The following is a 20,805-nucleotide window of genomic DNA, read 5'->3' on the forward strand; positions in this document are numbered from 1 at the left end:
CCTACTTGAAGTTTGATATCTCACATTTTTTAGAACCACCACTTTTACTAGAAATTCCTCCTCCAATTTCAGACAAATTTAACTTTCTTCCTTTCTTCAATCCTTTTTGGATATAATATTTTCGGATTTTTTTTTAAGGAATAAAATTATTACAAGTTCTCTACTGTATTATGTTGGATTTGACAGAATCTTTTTTCTTGAAAGAAAATTCAGAATATCTTCTCTTCTTTATTTTCTGAGGTTCTATATTCTTCCACAGAATCCACAGGAAATAATGAATGTTGGGGACTAGCGAGTTTCATGGTTGTCCATAAAAAGAGCATCCAAGGGAATCAAAGGTGTAACGGAGAAAGAAATTAGGGGCACGTGTCGTGCACGTGTACCGAAAACACCGTGCAAGGGTTTACTCGGGGGTTAACCATTTCTGCGACATTTGGCCTAGCCGGAGCACCGTGTAATTATGTGGCCCGTAACAGGTCCGATATGATTGCTTCTGTATCATTATCGTGCCGCAAAATTATATTATTTAATAGCGCAACAATATGTTTCTGTGAAACTTTGTGTCACGTGAAAGAAAGTTTTCCAAGCTTTGCACGATATGTACTTTTTAATATAGAGCTGTTATTCTTTAACATATTGTAGTCAGCTTTTTGTTAATTTTCACAGTTAAATTCAAGTACGATATTTGACATTGATAAAAGTTCTAATACAATTCTTCCATTACGAATCGAATCTTCTAATCTTCTGAAGAAAAATGTCTTCTGGTTAAGAGTTTCTTTACGTAATTTCCTTTCTCTAAATTCTTTCTTAAATCCATTACTTTTCCTAAAAATCCTTTTTCCAATTGTTGAATTCCTTCCTCCGATTCTTGCTATATTTACTTTCTTACAATTTCTCCTACATTTCTTCCTTTCTTTAGTTCACCAAAATCCTTTGTCCAGTTTCTATTAAATCGTATAGCCGATCCTCTTCTTGTAATTCTTTTCCAGATTCTTTCTTATTTCAATTTTTATACGACACTCGCTTTCAACCAATTTCCACCGAATTTACAGCTTCTTCCTTAAACTTCCTTTATCCATATATATACGACAACTGTCTAACATCTAAAATATCTATCTTGGTGTGCAAATTCGATTCGTAAATCTATTCAATTCGCATTATCGCTCTGTTTCTTCAATCCAGAACCTCCCTGTTCCTTATCAGATCGATGAAGAGGCGGAACCAGCAGCCAGGCAACTAGGGGTAGGTAGGCTCCACCACCAACTAGCTCGACGAATGGGGATGCAGCTAGACTTTCAACCCCAGGAATGGCTTCCCTACCGCTTTTCTCTTTCAGTTTCGACAGACTACCTGAACCAGTGCTCATCAATGATCCACAGTTCCATTTCACCTTTCTAACAGCCTAACATTCACTCAACTGTTCGATATTCTCTCTTTCACCTCAAATCCAAATAATTATACATACTAACAATACCATGTCAGTGATTTTCCTATCTTTTCTCTTACGAGAATCAATTTGAACATCAATACATTAAATACACTGTTACTCATAAGAATTTGGTTATTAGTGGATCCGTGAATGTGGTAACAATATAACAGTTTTATCAAAGTGTACGAATTAATGCATTAACCCATTAGATTCCAAGCACGTTTTAATTTATCACAATTTTGCAACATCTCTTCAATTTTTTCAAGATTTCATAAGATCGTAAAACCCAATTTAGTGTGAATGATGTGCGTCGAACGTCCGACTAGAAGTTTGAAGAATCTGAACTATGAGTGGAAGTGAAGAGAACGTTGTCCAGGAAGAAGATCGAGGATGAAGAGATTGGCTGATGGTTTCCTTACATCCAAAGTGGTTGCTCGGTTGTCTGGAAGAGGAATTTTGAATTAGATCACAGTATGACCAACAAGGAAGGATCGAATATATTGTGTTAAGTGTCTGGACAAACCTGGACACGTGCCCTGGCTTCCTCCTGGCACGTGCCGCTGTTTAGAAGTATTTCCTAGCACGCGCTGAGGCCACGTGTCACGTCGATGGTATCGGTGATCCTCGGGACGTGATCGAGGGTGCTTGCATTGGAATTCGCTGGAAATTTCAACAAAAACTGCCTGCTGATCCCAGTTTAATTGAATCCATTCAATGTTCCTTGCATTGAGTTTGAAGAATTGTCTCTTCTGCGTTCAGAAAACGCTGTATAACGTTCCAGGAAGCACTCAGAAATTATACAGCAGCGTCGTCCGTGATCTCAATAATCTGTTTAATATTTCCTGTATTAGGTCGAAGATATTGGTTCTTCCGCGTTCAAAGAAGACTATAGTGTCCATATAGACATGGCTTAGAGGTTGTATAAAAGCATTGTGACTGATCTCAAGGATGGTTCTTGTATTAAATTTGAATGTGGATCCCATTTGAGAGATTCTCAACTGGAAGCTACAGTGTGAAGTCAAACGTTCAAAGTATCCTGTAACTCGTGATGGAAACGTTTGAATCTCAGATGAGAGATTCTCAAGTAAAAACTACAGTGTAGAATCAAATCTTCCAAATTTCTACATCTATCTAAATAGGATTAATAAACAATCTTATAAACAACTATGTAAGAGCATTTCAATGACTTAATTTGAACTAGTCAAAGATTCTAGTCACTATACCAAAGAATTTATCTGAGATACACACGTACCAAAGAAACTTAAGTATAAGACAAGCTTCTTCAAGATGTATTCTATGGATAATTTGGAATTAGACATGATGAATCGCCAGTACATGTACGAAGCTCATAGTTTCCTTGGAAATCCTGCGATTCCAGCTCTGCCACCGCATTGCGGAGCACCTACCACGGCTACGCTGCCTTCGATTCCGTCGCAGCTAGCTTCTCATACTGCTGGCAGTACTGGAAGTACCAGTGGCAGTGAAATTTATTTATATGACGAGAACAGCACCGACAATGAGAGCGCTTACAGCAGTGACCAGGAAAACCACACCAGAGAGTGAGTATTACCTGCGCAAATAAATTTTTATTAAAATTATTTTCATGTTTATTTTTATTCAAAAGAGCGTTTAAGTTAGCTTCTGATATTTTGTCAAGACTGCGAGTCAAAGTAGTTTTATATTAAGAAAATTTCTTCCTCTGTCTTTCACTTTCTCGTCGCCCATATTTTCACTGAATCTCACAAACATCTCAAGGATATATACAAAAATTGTCGTCCAAAGATCATAATTCCAACAAATACAGTTCAATAATACAGTTCTTCTACTAGTTTGAAGGATTTTTAAACCTAACTTTCAAAGAATCTTAGAAATATCTTCAAAAATAGGTGTCTAGAGATCATTATTCTATTAAAAACAGTGTAATAATGATTTCTAGACGAAGTCAGAGCAACAGAAGGAACGGGGCAACGGGAAAAAGTCCAAGGCAGGCGGTGCAACAGAGGCAGGCTGCCAATATGAGGGAGAGGAGACGTATGCAGAATATAAACGACGCCTTTGAAGGCCTTAGGGCTCACATACCAACTTTGCCCTACGAAAAGAGACTCTCTAAAGTAGATACATTAAAATTGGCGATCGGTTACATAAAGTTCCTGAACGAACTGGTCAGAGCTGACAAGGGCAACGATCCTCTGACAGGAAACGGAGGTCTCTCGAGGTGCTCCGGTCGAGACGACACTAAGAAGGTCATAATTCGTGGTGAGGCCAATACCGATCGCACTCACATCTCCTTTCTATCATATCCACATCGTCTTTTCCTTTTTCTTTTTTTTTTTTTAATTTATTGAGCTAAACTGTGATAGATTTTACCTATCAATTGGCTTAAATTGTCTTTTAGATTTACCTGTCATCCTTACAGAAGGATTTTTGTGATTTATAATAATATATTTGACATTGTTCTTTTGTTTACTCTTTTATGCAAAACAATAAATGGATTACAAACAGTGATATAAAATCTTAACCAACAAGCACATCGAATTTCGGCCTATCTGGTTTTTACAGACTTGTTTCATTGACAGTTTGTTAACAATTTTATTGAACAAGCTTTACAAGCAACCAAATCCTATAGTTCGAGTAATAAACAAGGAGAAGAGAATATTTAATTTTATTAAAATTCTGATGGTTATTTCAATAGAAATTAAGCTCCTTGATATACTAATTTTGATTAATAATCAAATTTCAGGCAGCGAGGGGAACCCATTCATTTTCCATTCTTTGTCCTGGTCTAGGAAGTCGGACATCTCCCCGAATGGGACGATGTACGCGAAAGTCTGGACCCCGGAGGACCCAAGAACATCAAAGAATGGCTCGACATTCGAATAAAGTGCTCAGGTGTTAATTATTAAGTGCGTCGAGCCTGTTATTTAGTATCTAAGGACAGAAATTTCTAGTCAATCATTCATTTTTCCTAATTTTTAATCGTACCAAAAGAACAACATTTGTTAACAAAACAAAATTATGCTAATTAATTATCCTGTATCTCTAGTCGATTTTAACACGGTTGGACAGTATTATTAAATTATTATTGTTAACATTATTTAGTTGTCCTATATATAGACAGTATCGTTCTTTAAATTAACGTGTTAATGGAATTTCAGATAGGAATTGAATAAGAAATTCCTATAGAATATGAAGAACATGTGTAACTTCTTTCAGTTTTTTTAGACGTGCTCAAAAAACAGCGAATCTACGCTTAGTAAATAGAGGAAAAGGAAATACATAAAAATTCTGTCAGGAGTTTTTCTCTTCTTTTAAGTAATCCATTGATTTCTCTATTGTCTGACAGAATTCATGTTATTATTGTACATATAAAGTGAGTAAAAAAGTGTAAGCAGATATTGTTTGTACGTGAAATGTGAATATGCAACAGAATGATTGTCAACGTGATTGCCATCCAAGCCAAATAAAGTAGGTTCTTCAAGTTTCAAACTGTTTCATCTTTTGTTACCATGCATTTTTTATATTTTACCGTAATTCCTGCTTTCTTCCATTCTTTCTCTTTTATTATTGAAGCAGCAGTTAATGAAGTTTACTTGGATAAGTTAAAATTCCAATATTCTGCGCACTTCCTGATAGGTGTACATAGTTCTTTTAGAAATCAATAGTCTTCCCACTGTAGCTCGTTAAAATTTAATCCGAAACCTCTTTGCTTGGTTCAGAGAAAACTGAAACCAAAATAATTTTTCTTGAAGTAGCTTTTCTTTAATTTTCAAATTTCTACAATTTCTGTCAATTTTTCAGTCTTCCAAATTTTTTATACCTTTCCATCTTCAATTTGTCTCGTACCTCTTAATTAATTTTAACAAGTTACGTTACCAAAATTTTTTCAGCGCGAAACAGACTCTATTTCATCAAATGTTCAGTCCAAGATTAATCTCTCAATCTTTTAGACTTCTTCGTATCTTCAATTTTCCTTGTATTCTTTTCCTCCATTTGATATAATTTAAAAAGTTTATTCCCCAAAATTTCATCAAGATTCAATACAAAGTAACGTAAGGAAAATAAAGAATGTGTTTCCCGAGTGTCCAAGAAGTCGGACAAGGCTTTGAATGTAGTATTCTTCGCAACGAAATGGCGGAGGACTCCGAAAATAAAAAGGGTAGAAGCTGCGCCAAATTCTGGCGTAGAGTTCGCCTGAAAGGGGAGCAGAACCGATGTGGATGAGACAGAGAAGGAAAATCGTGGGCGGTACGTCGATATTGCGGTGTCGCGACGTCCTGCGACTCGGGAATAATGGCGTCGACGGCTGTGGATCTTCCCACGACGCGATCCTCTTTTCCCTCTTCGTTATTTCTGTACCCTGAATACGGTTTTCTACCTTCTACCCGTGCCTCACTGGTTGTTACGTTAATGAGCCGAGCCATTTACTTAAAAATAGATATCATTAGCATAATAACTAGTCCACCTGCTTTTACAAGTTTCTATCTTCCACTTACAGTACTTACGTTTTACTATTTAAAAGCATACGTATGTACAGTTAAATATGGAATTAAAAGTGTATATGTACAGTTAAGCACCGTGTAGGGCTTGAAATTTTGCTTCGAGGGTGGAATTGTATGGTAAGCCAGAATATTGTAGAAATTGTTCCTTTGAAAATGTTTTATCTATCACTAGTTGAATTTCCTTTCTAATTTTCATGAAAATCTTTTCTCCTTGCGTCTTCTTCGTTTAAGTTTGTCTTTCCCATCTCTTCTTCTCATTTCTTCTCTTTGAAGTTCATTTAAAGTCCTTTGAAATTACAATATTTAATTCCAAATAAATGAATTGTTTAATTGCAAACAACCAATTTATCAATGATAAGAACATGACTATACTAGAGGGAATATAATTATAAATATATTATTTTATTGTATTATTGTGACCAAATTCTACAGTTAAAATCACATTGTTTCTTATCGAAGAGATCAGAAATTACACTTACTAGAAAGACAGTCTACTAGGTGAACTAGGTCCAACTTGGTGGAGCCGCAGCAGGACGTGGGCCGCTATCAGCTGTGAAAACAGCATTGTTTATAGACACCGTGGCACAATGAGGTGTAATTGAATCCATATTCTACCCCGTTGTATCAGGCGGCACTCAACAGAAAGCTAGCGGAACGCCCCTGGTGCCCCAGGGGGTGGTTATACTTAACGGTTCGGAAATCGAGGGTGGTCGTCGATTTGTGGACAATTAGGGGCGATATACGTGTCCCTTGGGACGAATCGAAACAGTTCCCAGCTTCTCCGAGAGTGTTCTTTCCTCTCTTCTTTGTTTTTCGTTATTTAAACAGAATTGGAATAAGTATTTTATATTTGTCGTCAAATATTTAAGAAATATGTACTTTGAAGTAATTCAAGATGCTTAATAGGTACCATTAAATATAACAGAGTACCTAGATATCTCAAGAATTTTAGTATCGTGATATAAATATTTAAAATTGAAGGGAGAGATTCTAGAATTCCTTACATGGATACATTTTAGGGTACGATGTACAACGTTAGATAGTAGATCAGTATGGACGTTGCATTCAGAGCGATGCTACGGTATTACTACATGAATCGCGAATTAATACTTTATTTGTGTGTCACTCCAGCTGCGAGGATCAACACAAGTGCGACCCTCGTGACAAGAGGGTGCTCTTAATACGCGTCTGATACGCGGAAGGGGCTGCAGCCGCGATTCTATGGTTTGCTAATTTTCACGGGATCACGGTACCGTGACGTTCGAGCCGATTAGGTTCAACCTGGGGTATTGAACTTTCACGCCTCCCCTTAACCGCTGGACTTCTCTATGAAGATGCCCTGAAAAATGATTGAAGCTTTAATTCCATCCTTGTGAATAATAAAAATGAATATATGATCAATTATATTATTATCAAAATGTTGGGGCTTTTTGTCTTAGTTCTGATTGAAATAGAATTTCATTTTTAGATAATATGACTGAAGTAAAGAATTGGAAAATATTAGAAAACGATCGCGTTTCATATTGGCAAGAATATTAATGTAACACTTGATATTGAAAGATATAAGTGCTAAAACATTGATGCGCCACGAAGTGGCGCGTGATAAGGGCAGGTGTATGAACACACCTGCGTCAACTGTAGATAAGACTGAACCAGTTTCAATCACCCGACGAATAGCTGTCCTTTTATCAGTTATTAATCTTATTTACTTTTGTAATCATCGCACAGAAAATACTAAGAAATACTGTTAGTATACGATATACTGCCAGTCACTTGCTATCAGTATATCAAATGCTAAAACAAGTTGCATTAAAGCTTCAATGTTTCAAGGAGAATAATTTACCCTTTCAACTTGAAACATTCGTATCTAGCTCCTTAATTTACAACGCCCAGTTTTCTCTTTTCCTCTATCCGTACTCTAAAAGAAAGGAGTACAAATTAGTACAGAACAAAGCACGAGTAAACCAAAGGAAACAGGAAAATATATCAAATTCATAGATAGTGGTTTGAATGTAACCTGAGAGCAGAATTAACAATGTTACATCGACAGACAGGAAGCTGGGGTTCCATTACACATACTGGGGGGTGTTCTGAGCAAAAGAGAGCATCCATCCACCCTTCTGCTCCCCCTCATAGATTCCAGCCCCACAGGCTGAAAATTGGGGCACGCAAATACCTGGGCAGCTGCGTGCTCCAGGGTGTTTTCCGAAGTTCCAGCAAAATCATCGACCCCTGAACAACCCTGTCGGATCATTCTTATCCTTGTAGCTTTCCCTAAATATTCTCCACGCGATTGTACAAGCAGACAATGTAACACTTGATTTGATCGTCGTTGGTGGACGATTAGAAACGGTAAGAATAACGAACTGGGCTGGCTTTTCATTAATTTCTTCTACTTTGTGCCCTGTATTCTTCGACAATTTTCTTTTACATATTAATTATTTCCCAAATTGCATTTGGATTGCACAAGTAGGATTTAATAAACCAGATTGCGAAAATAGGATTATTTCAGTTCAGTTTAACTGAAATTTAGAAGTGAAGAGATGAGTTTATGCATGAGATGTAGGTACTGTTGGCATGAATCAATGAATAAGTAACATCTTTAGGAGTGGAACATGTAGACAGATAAGAATCTGAAATCCATAGGTGAAATCCAGCGTGAAAACTCGGGCTCGATGAAATCCTATTACTTTACATTGGACATTGTTCTGCTGTAATGCGAAACTGGAGCTTCCCCTCCCCAGAAGATGATCTAAAAATACTGACACGTGAAAAGAAAAGACACGTGCAATACTTTTGCTATATCCTCGCCTTTATGTTCTGTAACATTAATTTTTTAATAACTTTTGCAGAAAAATTGAGGATTAAATTAATGTTATAGTAACGGGCCCATTGGTGAATTTTCGCCTCTGCTACAATTACAATTATTTTGTCAGACTTTAATATAATATGTATTATATTACAGCGGGATTTCCCGTCCGGAATGTTGGGAAAAGCCCCAATACACTAGTCTAGACTTTTACTATAGCCGCCCTTAAGTAATAAAAATAAGAAATAGTCTTAATGTCCCAATCTGACTTTAGGACGATGGGTTTGGTCTCGACGTGATATGGCAGGTCACCGGACCTAGCCACGGTCACGGGAGGGACATGTACCTGACAGAGGTATGAAATGATTATATGGCTCTCCTCAAAAACAAAGATTAACCCGAGAGGCGGGGACAGGAGTACATAAGGGCAGCCTCTTTTGGATTAAGAGAGTTAGAGTGTTAGAGTCGTTGGACGAATTGCCGATCGAGTGATCCGAATCGAGCAGTACGTTGATACTTGTCCTCCCGTGGATCGTGGATTCGTTATCGAACCTGTATTCGTTGTCACCATCATCTCGACCATCCTATTACCATTACTCATAGCCTCTTGTAGTGTCCACATTCGTACTGATAAATATTGGCTACATTCGCGACGGTAAAGTAAGTAAAGGTTCATCGAACGCCCCAAAATGCCAACCTGACTGCGACATATATTTCTCCTGGGTGAATTTTTACCCATTGTACAAATTACCAACTAAAAAGCGAACATCTCTATAGAGAAGTTAATCGTCGACTTTAACATTAACATGGAAATTATTCATTTTCATTGATTTATTTAATTTACGTTGAATATATGAAGAGGATCAATTGGTTGTTTCTGGTAAGAGAGTCTTTCAGCTTTATCCATGAAACATAGCGTATTCGTACAGTCTCGTGTAATATTGATTCGTCGGAGACGAGGTCGCAGGTGAGCCTTCCCACGATCGTTGTCCGGCACTGAGGCAAACGTCAGGGATTTGTCTGGAGATAGCCATCCATGCCTCCATAGACGAGTAAATATACGCTTTTCCTCTTTGTTTCGGAAGAAATCAACAAACTTTCCATCCTATGTTCAAAATGTTCTTCGACAGCCGCTTCAAACCAACTAAAAAGTATATTTCAAGGTATATTAGTTCATAAGTAGGTAGGTATTCCTAAGAAAAAATACATTTACTCTAACAAATAAGTAAAATCTAATACATACTTTTATATCTGAAAATAATTCTAATCGTCCGGTCTGTTCTTTGCTAATTTATATTTTTACCAGTATTATTTTGTATGATAAATGAAGAAATTGCTGCTAATACTGATATCTGAAACTGAACGGAGCAGCTGTAGCTGTCAGAAGGTACCTTCTCCAAATAATTACTCCTCCTATTAAAGGATCCATAGAGAAGGAACGGAAGGATCTGGAAACAGGAGATGCGTCGGTCCAGTGAAACGATGCTGTCGTCGTTTACTCTTCTTTTATTACATGCTTCCGTATGCACAGTTACATTACAAAATCGTATCGCACAGTGATTTACATCCCTGGATTCGGAACCGATCCACGCGACTCCGTGACGACGCTTCTAAATGAATCGTGTGCACCAATGACAAACGAAACTTCCAGCTTTAACTTTCTTGATCGATGGACGAAAAAAAAAAATATATATATATATATATATATATATATAGAGAGAGAGAGAAAGAAAGATTTGAGCGTATGATTATACAACGTTGTTGTCAGAAGCGTCGTCTTTAGTCAACTCCTTTTATGAGCTCTCGTCCATCCCTTGCACCTGAGGAAGGCCTTCAATCCTCTAGATTCGACAGGGTAAAATCTTAGCAGATGTACATATAAAAGTGAAACTTTCTAGGCATCCAATTCGAAGCAGAGAGCCTAGTCTCGTTGGCGCTGGTTCTCCTGAATTTAAGCCAGTGGCTCTTCTCACTGTTCGACACACGTGCTCTTCACAGTATTATCATATTTTGTCCAATTTAAAATGACAAACTTAAAAAGACATATACGTAGCTTTCACATATAGATTATTGAGAATTTATTAGATAAAACTGAACATCTGAATACTTACATTTTCTTCAAATGTATTTTTGAAGACACTTCTAACACATTCTGAGGGTCGGTTTTCATAATAATAATAATAATAATAATAATAATAATAATAATAATAATAATAAAATAACGATTCCTTTAGAACTGAAAGTCTTAGATCTGGAACCAAAGAACATATAAAGATAAAAGTTCTAATAAATTAAAAGCTAAAATTAAAACTCGTCGATTAAGCAGCGTATAAAACAAAGTAACCGAGATAGAGCATTGACAGTGTTAAACTCAGGATGCCCCTAGGAAATGGACAAGATTTCGGTGAATCGTTACACTAAACGCGTTAAAAAAACAATCAGCCTTTTCTCACGTTAGAAAATTCAGTTTTTTTTTCCCCTGTGTGGAAACACATATGGCATTTCGATCGGTATGCTCCTTCCTTTATATCCTTACACGGGTACAATAATAGACGTACGTAGTAGAGGACAGTTTAAAGGTAGCTAGCCACGGAGCAGCCCCGGATTTTTAGCTGCTCATGCTTGTTTCTCACTTGAAAATATACAAAAGACTACCGGAGGACGCGGCAGCCTTTGAAGTGTCCTCGTGATTACACCCTTTTTTTTTATCTTTTTACATAAAGCTACCGCTTTCTACAAATTGCTAGCTGTCCCAAGAACGTGGCCGTGTTTGACCCTTGACCTTTTTACAATATCTAGCACACAGTACGCTTTATATTTAACTGGCGCGTTTCTTGGGAAAACCAACAAGTGCATCGAGACAGATAAGTGTTTGTCTCCTTTCCATTTTCCAGTTTCTTTTCTCTTTCTCTTCGAGTAGAATTATTTTACAATATGAGTTGCTTGTTTCTGTTCGCTCGTCCAGAGATTGGGAGGGATATCAGCTAACTCTCGTAGAAAAATGAAAACACGCTTCACAAACGGCGCCAAGATTGGTTCACTTGCACACTTATTTTTTTTCTTTTTTAATTCTTTTTTAACTGTCCAACAGTGACTCTTAGCGAAGAGATCTCGAGTATCAAAATGCTACGGGTACGATCTGTGCCAATATTTCGGCCAATCAAAGCATTGCTGCCGCCTGGACATTGTGGTTTCATGATTTACAAATGCCTGAATGTCTCCTAACGCCAGTTTCTTGACAAACAAAAGTATCGTACGCGGGACTAATGGGTCCTGTTGTGTATTCCATTTCCACTGTACTCGAGCAGCCTCCAATTTATCGTTCGAATAAATAGACTTTTGCTCATTTGTTTCTCGCTGATTCGTCTTTTGGAACAATTAATTTGTTCGAGAACATCATCGTGAGCATAATAAGTTCTTAATATCAACGAATCTAATGATACATCTAGCCTAAACGCATCAACTCTTGCGTACATAAGTATATACGTACCAAACATTTAAGTTACAATTAAACTACAAGCGAATAGAAAATCCTAATGGACAGAGCCACATTGGGTTTATACAAAATTTATCGGAGAAACATCTTTATCAAAATGTCTTGGTACAATGTTCGTCCAAAAGGTTTCAGCGACTTTGAGCGCAAAAACAATTTCCTTTTTTCTTGTCTATTCTGTATAAATCCAATTGCGGCCCAGAATTAGAGAAGACTTTGGTCAAATTAAAGTGAAATTTTCAAGCGACAAAAATCTCCGACAGTCGATCCACATTGGATTTAGGAACACAATAATTTATTTGTACACGAATAATTGAAAAGTGAACACAAAATTAAACGAGAGCATGGAAATGTCGAAATTAGGGAGCGACGTTCTGTTCAATTTACGTTTGTTTCCTTTTATCATCTTCGATCGGGAAAAGGTTTCATCAAGGCGATTCCAGTCCCAAAATCTCGAACAACTTCGTTTTCTAATACGTTGCTCGAGTTTAAAGGGAGTTCAATGATTCGATTGCAAAAATTTGGCACGGTCTGCTGTGTGTAAAAATATTATCATTAACTGCTCTCTGTTTCAACACCACACTTAATACACGCTTTGTTCTCGCCTCTCTCGCCCTTCTATCGTACCGTATATTATCTTAAACATACAGCGATACTACATTGAAATATAATAAACGCATAAAATACTCTTCATCGGTATAAACGCATTGTTGTCTTTGACAATCACCCGACGTTTTGGAAACCCTTTAAAACTTTTGACTAAGTCATCAGTCATTAATACTCCTTTTTTCATTTACAACAGAGAACACCATATCCATATGGTACACCTTAAAAGATTCAAATATTAATTCATTTATACATAAAATGAAACTTCTAAGAAGCTTGAAAAATTATAATTAATTTAATTTTTTAGTACTTTTGGTATTTAAGTACTATGAAGTAACGAAGAATGTAGTATAATAGGTTCGTTTAGGTTCCAAAATGTATGATAACTAGACTACGAATGTTAGTGCAAATTCATATTTTTATGAATAGGTATAATTAAAAAATTGGAACTTAGGCAAAAGTTTGTTTAATCTAATATAAATATTTTATATAGGTTTGCATATATAAATTTGAATTTATGCATAATGCATAACGCATTGAATGAATGCATAAAAATCTTTAGTGATATAGTGTTCTATGCAAGATACAATCGAGGTACACGAAGAAAACTCGACAGAATTTTAGTAAATCGATTTTCCCTGAGTGGTTGCGTGCTATTCTGAACGCTTGGTGTCCTCATGATCTATCACTAAGTCGTATTATCAACGCGTTTATAGTACAATTTAAGCCTAAAGGTTCCTCTCGGTTCCCTTTAAAATCATTCGCCTATCTTTCCTCATCGAGAATCGTCTTTCCGCAAAAATAATACTTTCCGATCAAGAACACAACGTGGTAACGTTTTACGAAATCTCATTTCCTACTACAGAACAAAATGTATTAGTATACAAATCCTTACTAGCTAGGCATTAAAGACGAAAAAGAAATTCATGAATCTATATTAACTTTAAAACAGATATTCTTTTCAAACGGAAAGACAGATTGTTCCATTTCTAGCAATGTTACTATTCACTTATTAATTTTCAATTTATCAATTCACTTATTAATTTTTTATTTTGGTGAACCGAGAGACAGAAAATTAGTCTCCCCATAATAATCATTTCCTTATTCTCAACGAATCGAATATCATTCATACAAATGCAGCTCTTATACTGAGCAAATGTCCTTTCATGAAAATTTTCATAATTCAATTATTTAACAATGATTTTTTTTTTGATTATGCGTCTCGTATCGACAAAGGTCGAAAATTCAATATTCTTGATAGTCTAGTCGAAGTAAACTGTATGCTGCCATCGAGAAAGACAAGGTACAACAAAAAACAATCGCAAATGAACTCTCTATGCGAAAACGAAGCGCGTGTGCAACATTCTGTCTAGAAATAACTTTAACCGTTTCCTTAATTTCCATGTAACGGTCGTAGTTCGATTATCCGCTCTGAAGAAACCATTAAAAACCATCATACTATAAAGAATTATAACTATTCGATCCGTTTCACGGCCATCTTCATTGATGGAAGGCAGTGCTCGAGTTATATATCTAAGTATATCATTTTACATGTATAAGATTAGAATTTACATCGGTTCCAGCCGTGAGACGGATCAATTACGAGACATTTACAAATTTAATTTTAAAGATGTAGTCATTTTTGCGAAGCGTCGACAGTGGTGCGCTAAAGAGAACCCGAGAAACGAGTTTTCGTTTGTAAGATGGCGAAAATGAGATGTCTTCGTAGAAAAGATGGGTGACTTTGCCGTACCACTAGACTCATACGCAATTTTCCTTCTTTTTTCTTTTTTTATATAAAATGTACACCTACTTCGTACCATTATTGCTATTCGTCGCGATAGATTAACTTATAGTCTAAAATTTGTACATCTGCGGATTTACTGTTTCATCATACGATGTCGATGACAATGATGAATGATGATGATGATGTAAAGATTGTCTCAGACGTGCTCGATGACGTGCAATCAAAGGAAAAAACAAAAAGAAAAAACATATCTCTACTTCTAGATTGCTTCTTTGTTCGAATTTGCAAGGCCTCTGTTATCGCGATTGTATGTAAAGCTTACATAACGTTTGAACTGACAAAACTGCTCTCGAAAATTCGCCAAGTAATGATACAAACATACATAACGCGTATATTCGCACGCAATAAAATCGTGAATTACAAGTATCGATAAATGCAAATATTTTCTTCCCGCTGTGTAGAAACTTTCTTTAGTTAGTATGCATTAATCTATCGAATTGATCACACTGTATCGAGCAGAGACCAGTCAGAGATCGAACCAATCAGCAAAGAAGCACGAAGGACAAACGACTTCTCTGTGTTCGTATTTTAAGGATGGTAGCACGTTTCGGTCGGCGATGACAGGTCATCACGCCTACTATCCGATGCAGTATATTCTTCCTTATTTTCCATCTATCTTCAGCTGGGTTTTCCAGGTGGTCCATGGCTGGGTGGAGAAGGTCCATGTGAATGAAGGTTATGAACATTACCTACTTGATTACTTGCCAAACTGGACATTGTGGGTTGGTACATTGAAGGTATGTAATTGCTCGACGACTGTGGCACTGACCTGAAACATATCAAAGCTCCACCTACTTTCCATGGAAATACGTTTAGCTATATGACATTTTACTCAATAGTGCAGTTTCCAACGCCACATTTTAACTAAATCAAATATTGCAAGCCAAAGAAAATAAAAGTGTCGATTTTTACCTTGGTACTCCGCGTAGAGGATCTGGTGTAACGGACGAATTCCTGACCACACCAGGATTACTAGCTGGCGCAGGGGAGACTATATTACTAGGCTGTCCTTGGTGGTACGCGCTTCCGGCCGGGCTGTGTCTGTTCACATTAATTAGGAAAAAATAAATTCTGCAGTATCAGTACGCGTGATACTGAATACAGGACAAATATATTACCTGATCGTTGGACTTGGCTGGGGCGCGACTAACGACGTCCTGTGTTGATACTGTGAAAGTGAAGCTGCAGCTGGAGGTGACGGATCCGGAGGCAGGCCATTTTCTAGCGTCGTAGAGTGATTACTGGAGCTCGAGTGTGGCATGTACGTGTTATTTACTCGTGTTTCCCTGCTCACCCTTGGAACAGGAGCCGCAGCACCTGGTGGGACTTCGGGATGTGAAACATTAGGGTGCGATGGGTTGACTGTTGGGTGTATGTTATTCACTATAATTTAAGACGATTAAATTTTCAAATGATTATTCCAAATACTAAATATGGAAAAATTCGAATAAATTACCTGGGTGAGCACTAGGCTGGGATGTCAGAGGGATTGCAAGTCTAGCGTTCACAGCCAATAAATGATCTCTCCTTTGCAAAAGACTATTTACATGTTCCTCTAACCTAAGGTTCTCTGCTCTCAATTGGTGAAGACACGAAAGTAATGAAGCGACTGTGGAAAGAATTTCAGGTTTCAAGAAACTTTTTATTTAATCCATCTAAGCGTTAGTAGATCAAACGAGCTGGGAAGCAACATACTTCGCATTTTGGTTAAATATTTTTGGCATACAAATTCATCATTGCAAAAAAATACAGTAAAAAGATGATTCATACACTACTTTTTAGTTAAAAATCCCCGACTTCACCAAACCCAAGCGACTGTAAGCATATTTTTCTTTGCCGTACACTCACTGTCAAAGTGTTGGGCTTGCTCCATCAGAAATTGGCTTCCTTGCTCCCATTGTCTCTCTAAAAGTTGGTCAAGCGTTTGGGGTATTGCTCCACCGCCCAAAGAACCGGTGCTGGTTGTACTAGCGTTAGTGTTGGCATTGGTGTTGGTATTGTTAGTGGCATTAAAAACCGAAGAAAATGATGTAGGCTGTGCACCTGTTTGACTGGATCGTATCTGTAAAATAATATATTAGGATAAGAACACAAAATCTCAAAATAGAAATTTTTTCCTTGTTTTATTTTATTTCGAAGATACTTACAGATGCAATCACTCGACTATGTAGCTGTGGGCCAACCAAATTCGTTGTAGGATTACTAGCTTCTGTAAAAATAGAATGTGCTTCAAGTTCCTGGGAAAGAGTATCAGACATTTTTTGTGCCATTGTGGAGGTTGGGTTCAACTGATTTCCTAGCATATGTGGTGCACTAACTCCATTCTGGAATCTAGTAGATATTGCAAATTAGCATATGTACAGTAATATAAAACACTTTATTATAGCAATCATCTTTATTTCTTACAATTTTATATCCTTCTCTTCTTTTGGGTTTGTGAGAGTCGGAGTACTGGATGCAGAAGGCGTTGGTGTTATAGAAGCAGCGCTGGCGCTTTTCCGTTTCTTTCTTCCAGGCCCACTACTGCTCATACTCTCAGAACCAGGACTGCTGGGTGGAGATTCTTTGACAGTAGGTCCCATGTTGTTTGCAGATCCAGAACCAATGTTACTAAAATGACCACCGCTCAATGTTGGTCCTTGAATAATTGATGATATAGGTGCCACAGTTACAGCAGGTGGAGGAGTTTGATGATTACTTCTTCCCCCTCGTTTAGACGTTGTTACCACTGCACTGCTAGATACTGATGTCACCACGGAAGAAACTGGTTGGGACTGTTGTTGTTGCGTCTGAGACTGTATTTGTGGCAGTGCTGGTTGACTATTTGATGATCCACGTTTCGGTTTTCGAGCCTTTTCTTGCTTATCTGACGATTGAGAACTGAGAAAGCAACGAAATGAATATTTATTCGGAGGTATTGAATAACTGTATTTTTGTGCGGTCTTGAAACTAAGAATACTCGAAAAGTTCTGGAAAATTGATTTGTTATATAAAATTCAAAACAAACGGACCGTTGCGCACTGCCATTTACATCACGTTACTCCTTTTCTTCGTTCGTTGCCCTTGAGGCCCCTTGAGGTAGAAAAAACAAACATAACCTCAAAGTATCCTTAAAGCTACAGACGAATCAGAGGACGTCAAGAAAATCACAGTCGTTCACAATAATTTCTGTCAGAATCCGATTACGATTTACATCACACAAAAGCGAAATAAAAAATTCTCCTGAATTCATTTTTGCATTCGTACAACTTGTAACTCGTCGTCGCGAACACATTCCAATCGCCACGATGTTTTTCGGAGATTTTACATAACGCAGTCGCATCCTTGATGAAACGATATTTTTCACAGTACCATAAATCCATATGTAACAAGATTTTTTCTACCTGAATGTTTTTTACGAAACGCAAGAAGAGGTTAAAAACAAAGAGGCTTGTTTATCCAGCTAGTCAGCCATTTTGATACCTCCTGTTTTGGCGCGCATTTCAAATTACCCGCAACACACGATTTTTCTTAATTTTAACTTTTCTTTTTATATTACAACTACATACACGTATGTTACAAATATAATTATATTATATAATATTAATATTAGTTAAAAGGTTTCAAATGATAATAATAATTATTAACGTTACTAGTAAATGTACATTTTACATATGAAAAAATATCAATATCAAAATTTAAATGTAAACTTACCGAGATCTCTTAACAGGTGCTTCTTCAGACATAAATCTTTCAGAATTCGACATAGCACTCGCCCTCGGTTCCGTAGTAGCTGCGGTAGTTATGATACTCTGTTGCAATTGTTGGTATAACGTTGGAGCACTTGTCACCACACTCTGTACCGTATTGGACAATGAAGTCGCAGTCAATGGAACAGATACGACTATACTATTCGATGTGGTTGTTGGTGATTGAGTAACAACCGATGATTGGGATTGCGTTACTGCCATTATCACAGGTGTAGTGGTCACTTCAGTGGTGATTGGAGTACTTGATGATGACTGAATGGGGCTCTCTACCTTTAACTTGACAAAAAACTTTCAAAATATGAAACATATTGAAACACAAAGTTTGTAATGAAAATTATCGTACGAATTCTTATTTACTTTTTTCGACTTTTCCGGCTCAGTGTTCGTACTCAAACTTGTCGCTTCCGTTATGGTTGTCTGCACGTTATTGCTTGATACAGCTTGCTGTACAACAGAACTCACAGCAACCACAACCGAACCGCTGGCTTCGGAACTGACTGATTGATTTGAATTTTCATTCCCTATTACCGTCGGCGTTCGCGCCCCTGTCTTTCTTTTTTTACTGTGGCTCGAAGTTTTGTTCGACGACGAGGAGTTCGATTTCGTTTGTCCACTATTTTTGTGACCGGAGCTCGAGTTCGATCCGGATTTAATGGTAGCGGCGGCCACCGCGGCAGTGGTGGCCGCGGTTCCGTCATGTCCGAACACACTCTCCGATTGGGTGACGATCGTCTCTACGAAGTTGGAAGTGGTGAATTTACTGGAATTTGTTGTGTTGTCTTTGGGTGTATTACGGCCGCTACTGCTCTTGTCGTCAGCAACGCCATTTATTTCTAGACTTGGACTAGTATTGGATTTGTTTTTAGAATTTGTAGCTGATTTGGAACTTGAACTCTTTCGTTTACCACTTGACGAAGATTTTATCGGAGTCTCCGCTTCCTTTTCAGGAGATGAGTCTGACGAACCATTATCAGCGGGTATTGGCTTATAAGGTGGTATTGTTTTTACATTACCACCTTTTTTCTGTAAGTGAAACGATCAAATGTTTACTGGAATCGATCGATTCGATTTCGTCGAGATTTTGGTTTTAAACAGTATGATACATACCAATTTTGAGTAATGATGCTGACAATATCCACAGTATTTAACATTATCTAGATAATTGCCAGCTTCTTCACAGAGCAAGCCAAGAGCCTGAGCACAAGTAACATGAAATTGCTGCCTGCAGCCAGTCTTGTTGCACTGCATGCAGGCTCCCACATTTGCTCTACTACCCCTTCCTTGTTCCTCACAAATATAACATGACTGTAACAACCATATTACATACTTTATATTAAATAATCATTAACAAGTCTATCTTAATTTGGGATATCTTTACCTTACTGAATCTTTCAGATGGTATCAATTGCAAAATAATTGGTTCCATTGTTGTCACGTTACCAAACCTAACTTCAGGTATATAAAGTGCACAAACCACATGTGCCCATCCAGCCTGATCGGTTCTCTTAAGAGCACCATCTCTGCTCGGACATAATTCGCAGCGCTGCAAAACAATTTGACACCCAAGTAAACAATGTACTTTTTTCAGGGCAATAATTATGAAACTTACTACACGGGCACTACGTTCCTGCGACTCACACTTCCTGCAGTACCATGGTCCCGTAGGTACCGTAACGATACCATAACAGGCTATAACAACATTAGGATGTAACATTACAATTGTATACCCTCAATTGTAAGCATACAACTCTATGCAGAAGAAGAATCAATGTAACAAACAAACCTTGGTGTACAGCAACTGTACAACCTTGGCCATCACAATACACCAGTGGATTTTCAGTCCAACCCCTCTCGTCAGAACACACGCAGCACCCTCCAAGCATCTCCTTCATGCTGTGTTCCAAGCAATTCGGAAGACGAGACTAGCATGAGGAGCTAGGCGAGCCGTAAGCGGAGATGTAACGCGAGGTAACCTCGCTTTCGCAATTGCATCCTGGCAATGTGCGATTCTCAACTCGTTTCTTCTTTGACTATTCTCCTCGATGCTTGTGGACACGCGTGACGCATTCAACGGTGAATCGTGGCTTGGAATGCGCGACCCCACGTTGCCCGTTGCCCGCACGATTCCACACCGTGGGAACACGAAGCACCGAGACCGAGGCGCTTTCAGAATACCGTCCACCGGCTGTTCTTTAAAGAAATACCGTTTCGAAACGTGCTCGAACGGTTTGTTATTTACAACGGCGCTCTATTTGTTTCGCTGTTCGGCCATCTTATTTTGTTGTTGCGTCTTGCGTGCGCACGCGTATCCGCGCGCTCTACCGCGAAAATGTTAGAGCGTGTTCAAAAATCGGCCGACGTTTACTTTCTTTATAGTAGCTTCTTTCCGTCCGTGCTTCTTTCATAACAGTTA

The 20,805-nt window shown here is 37.8% G+C and overlaps 2 protein-coding genes across 5 annotated transcripts; one reads left to right on the forward strand and one right to left on the reverse strand.

The window, feature by feature from the left end:
* The first annotated feature begins 1,253 nt into the window (after positions 1-1,253).
* Positions 1,254-4,915, forward strand: LOC117242517 (pancreas transcription factor 1 subunit alpha-like). 3 transcript variants are annotated; one of them, XM_033509248.1, is made up of 3 exons: positions 1,254-2,988; positions 3,348-3,682; positions 4,170-4,915. In XM_033509248.1, exons 1-3 carry the CDS (start codon positions 2,717-2,719, stop codon positions 4,307-4,309), a joined length of 747 nt encoding a protein of 248 aa, XP_033365139.1. In that variant the 5' UTR covers positions 1,254-2,716; the 3' UTR covers positions 4,310-4,915. The 3 variants fall into 3 exon arrangements, with proteins under 3 accessions (XP_033365139.1, XP_033365138.1, XP_033365140.1); XM_033509247.1 differs by having other exon boundaries at positions 1,256-2,988; positions 3,348-3,685; XM_033509249.1 differs by having other exon boundaries at positions 1,265-2,988; positions 3,366-3,685.
* A 9,122-nt stretch (positions 4,916-14,037) lies between these two features.
* Positions 14,038-20,701, reverse strand: LOC117242533 (protein AF-10-like). Of its 2 annotated transcripts, none has more exons than XM_033509295.1 (13): positions 20,176-20,701; positions 20,002-20,081; positions 19,771-19,935; positions 19,500-19,697; positions 18,750-19,415; positions 18,337-18,668; positions 17,050-17,523; positions 16,791-16,974; positions 16,486-16,705; positions 16,100-16,252; positions 15,762-16,026; positions 15,556-15,684; positions 14,038-15,412 (listed from the first exon to the last, which is right to left on the reverse strand). In XM_033509295.1, the coding sequence occupies exons 1-13, from the start codon at positions 20,282-20,284 to the stop codon at positions 15,262-15,264; spliced, it is 3,126 nt and encodes a 1,041-aa protein (XP_033365186.1). In that variant the 5' UTR covers positions 20,285-20,701; the 3' UTR covers positions 14,038-15,261. The 2 variants fall into 2 exon arrangements, with proteins under 2 accessions (XP_033365186.1, XP_033365187.1); XM_033509296.1 differs by having other exon boundaries at positions 16,492-16,705; positions 20,176-20,698.
* Between the last annotated feature and the right edge of the window lie 104 nt (positions 20,702-20,805).

This window comes from Bombus vosnesenskii, unplaced genomic scaffold (genome assembly GCF_011952255.1).
Source record: "Bombus vosnesenskii isolate JDL3184/JDL3185 unplaced genomic scaffold, Bvos_JDL3184-5_v1.1 scf7180000016274, whole genome shotgun sequence".
Classification (NCBI taxonomy): domain Eukaryota; kingdom Metazoa; phylum Arthropoda; class Insecta; order Hymenoptera; family Apidae; genus Bombus; species Bombus vosnesenskii.

Excerpts from the sequence above, each read along its gene's own strand:
- LOC117242517 (XM_033509247.1), top strand. The coding sequence starts at position 2,717 with ATGTATTCTATGGATAATTTGGAATTAGACATGATGAATCGCCAGTAC. Across the intron at positions 2,989-3,347 it reads CAGGAAAACCACACCAGAGA|TGTAATAATGATTTCTAGAC; the intron begins GTGAGTATTACC and ends TATTAAAAACAG. Across the intron at positions 3,686-4,169 it reads TAAGAAGGTCATAATTCGTG|GCAGCGAGGGGAACCCATTC; the intron begins GTGAGGCCAATA and ends ATCAAATTTCAG.
- LOC117242533 (XM_033509295.1), bottom strand. The coding sequence starts at position 20,284 with ATGAAGGAGATGCTTGGAGGGTGCTGCGTGTGTTCTGACGAGAGGGGT. Across the intron at positions 17,524-18,336 it reads GCACCTGTTAAGAGATCTCG|TTCTCAATCGTCAGATAAGC; the intron begins GTAAGTTTACAT and ends TTGCTTTCTCAG. Across the intron at positions 16,706-16,790 it reads ATAGTCGAGTGATTGCATCT|ATACGATCCAGTCAAACAGG; the intron begins GTAAGTATCTTC and ends ATTATTTTACAG.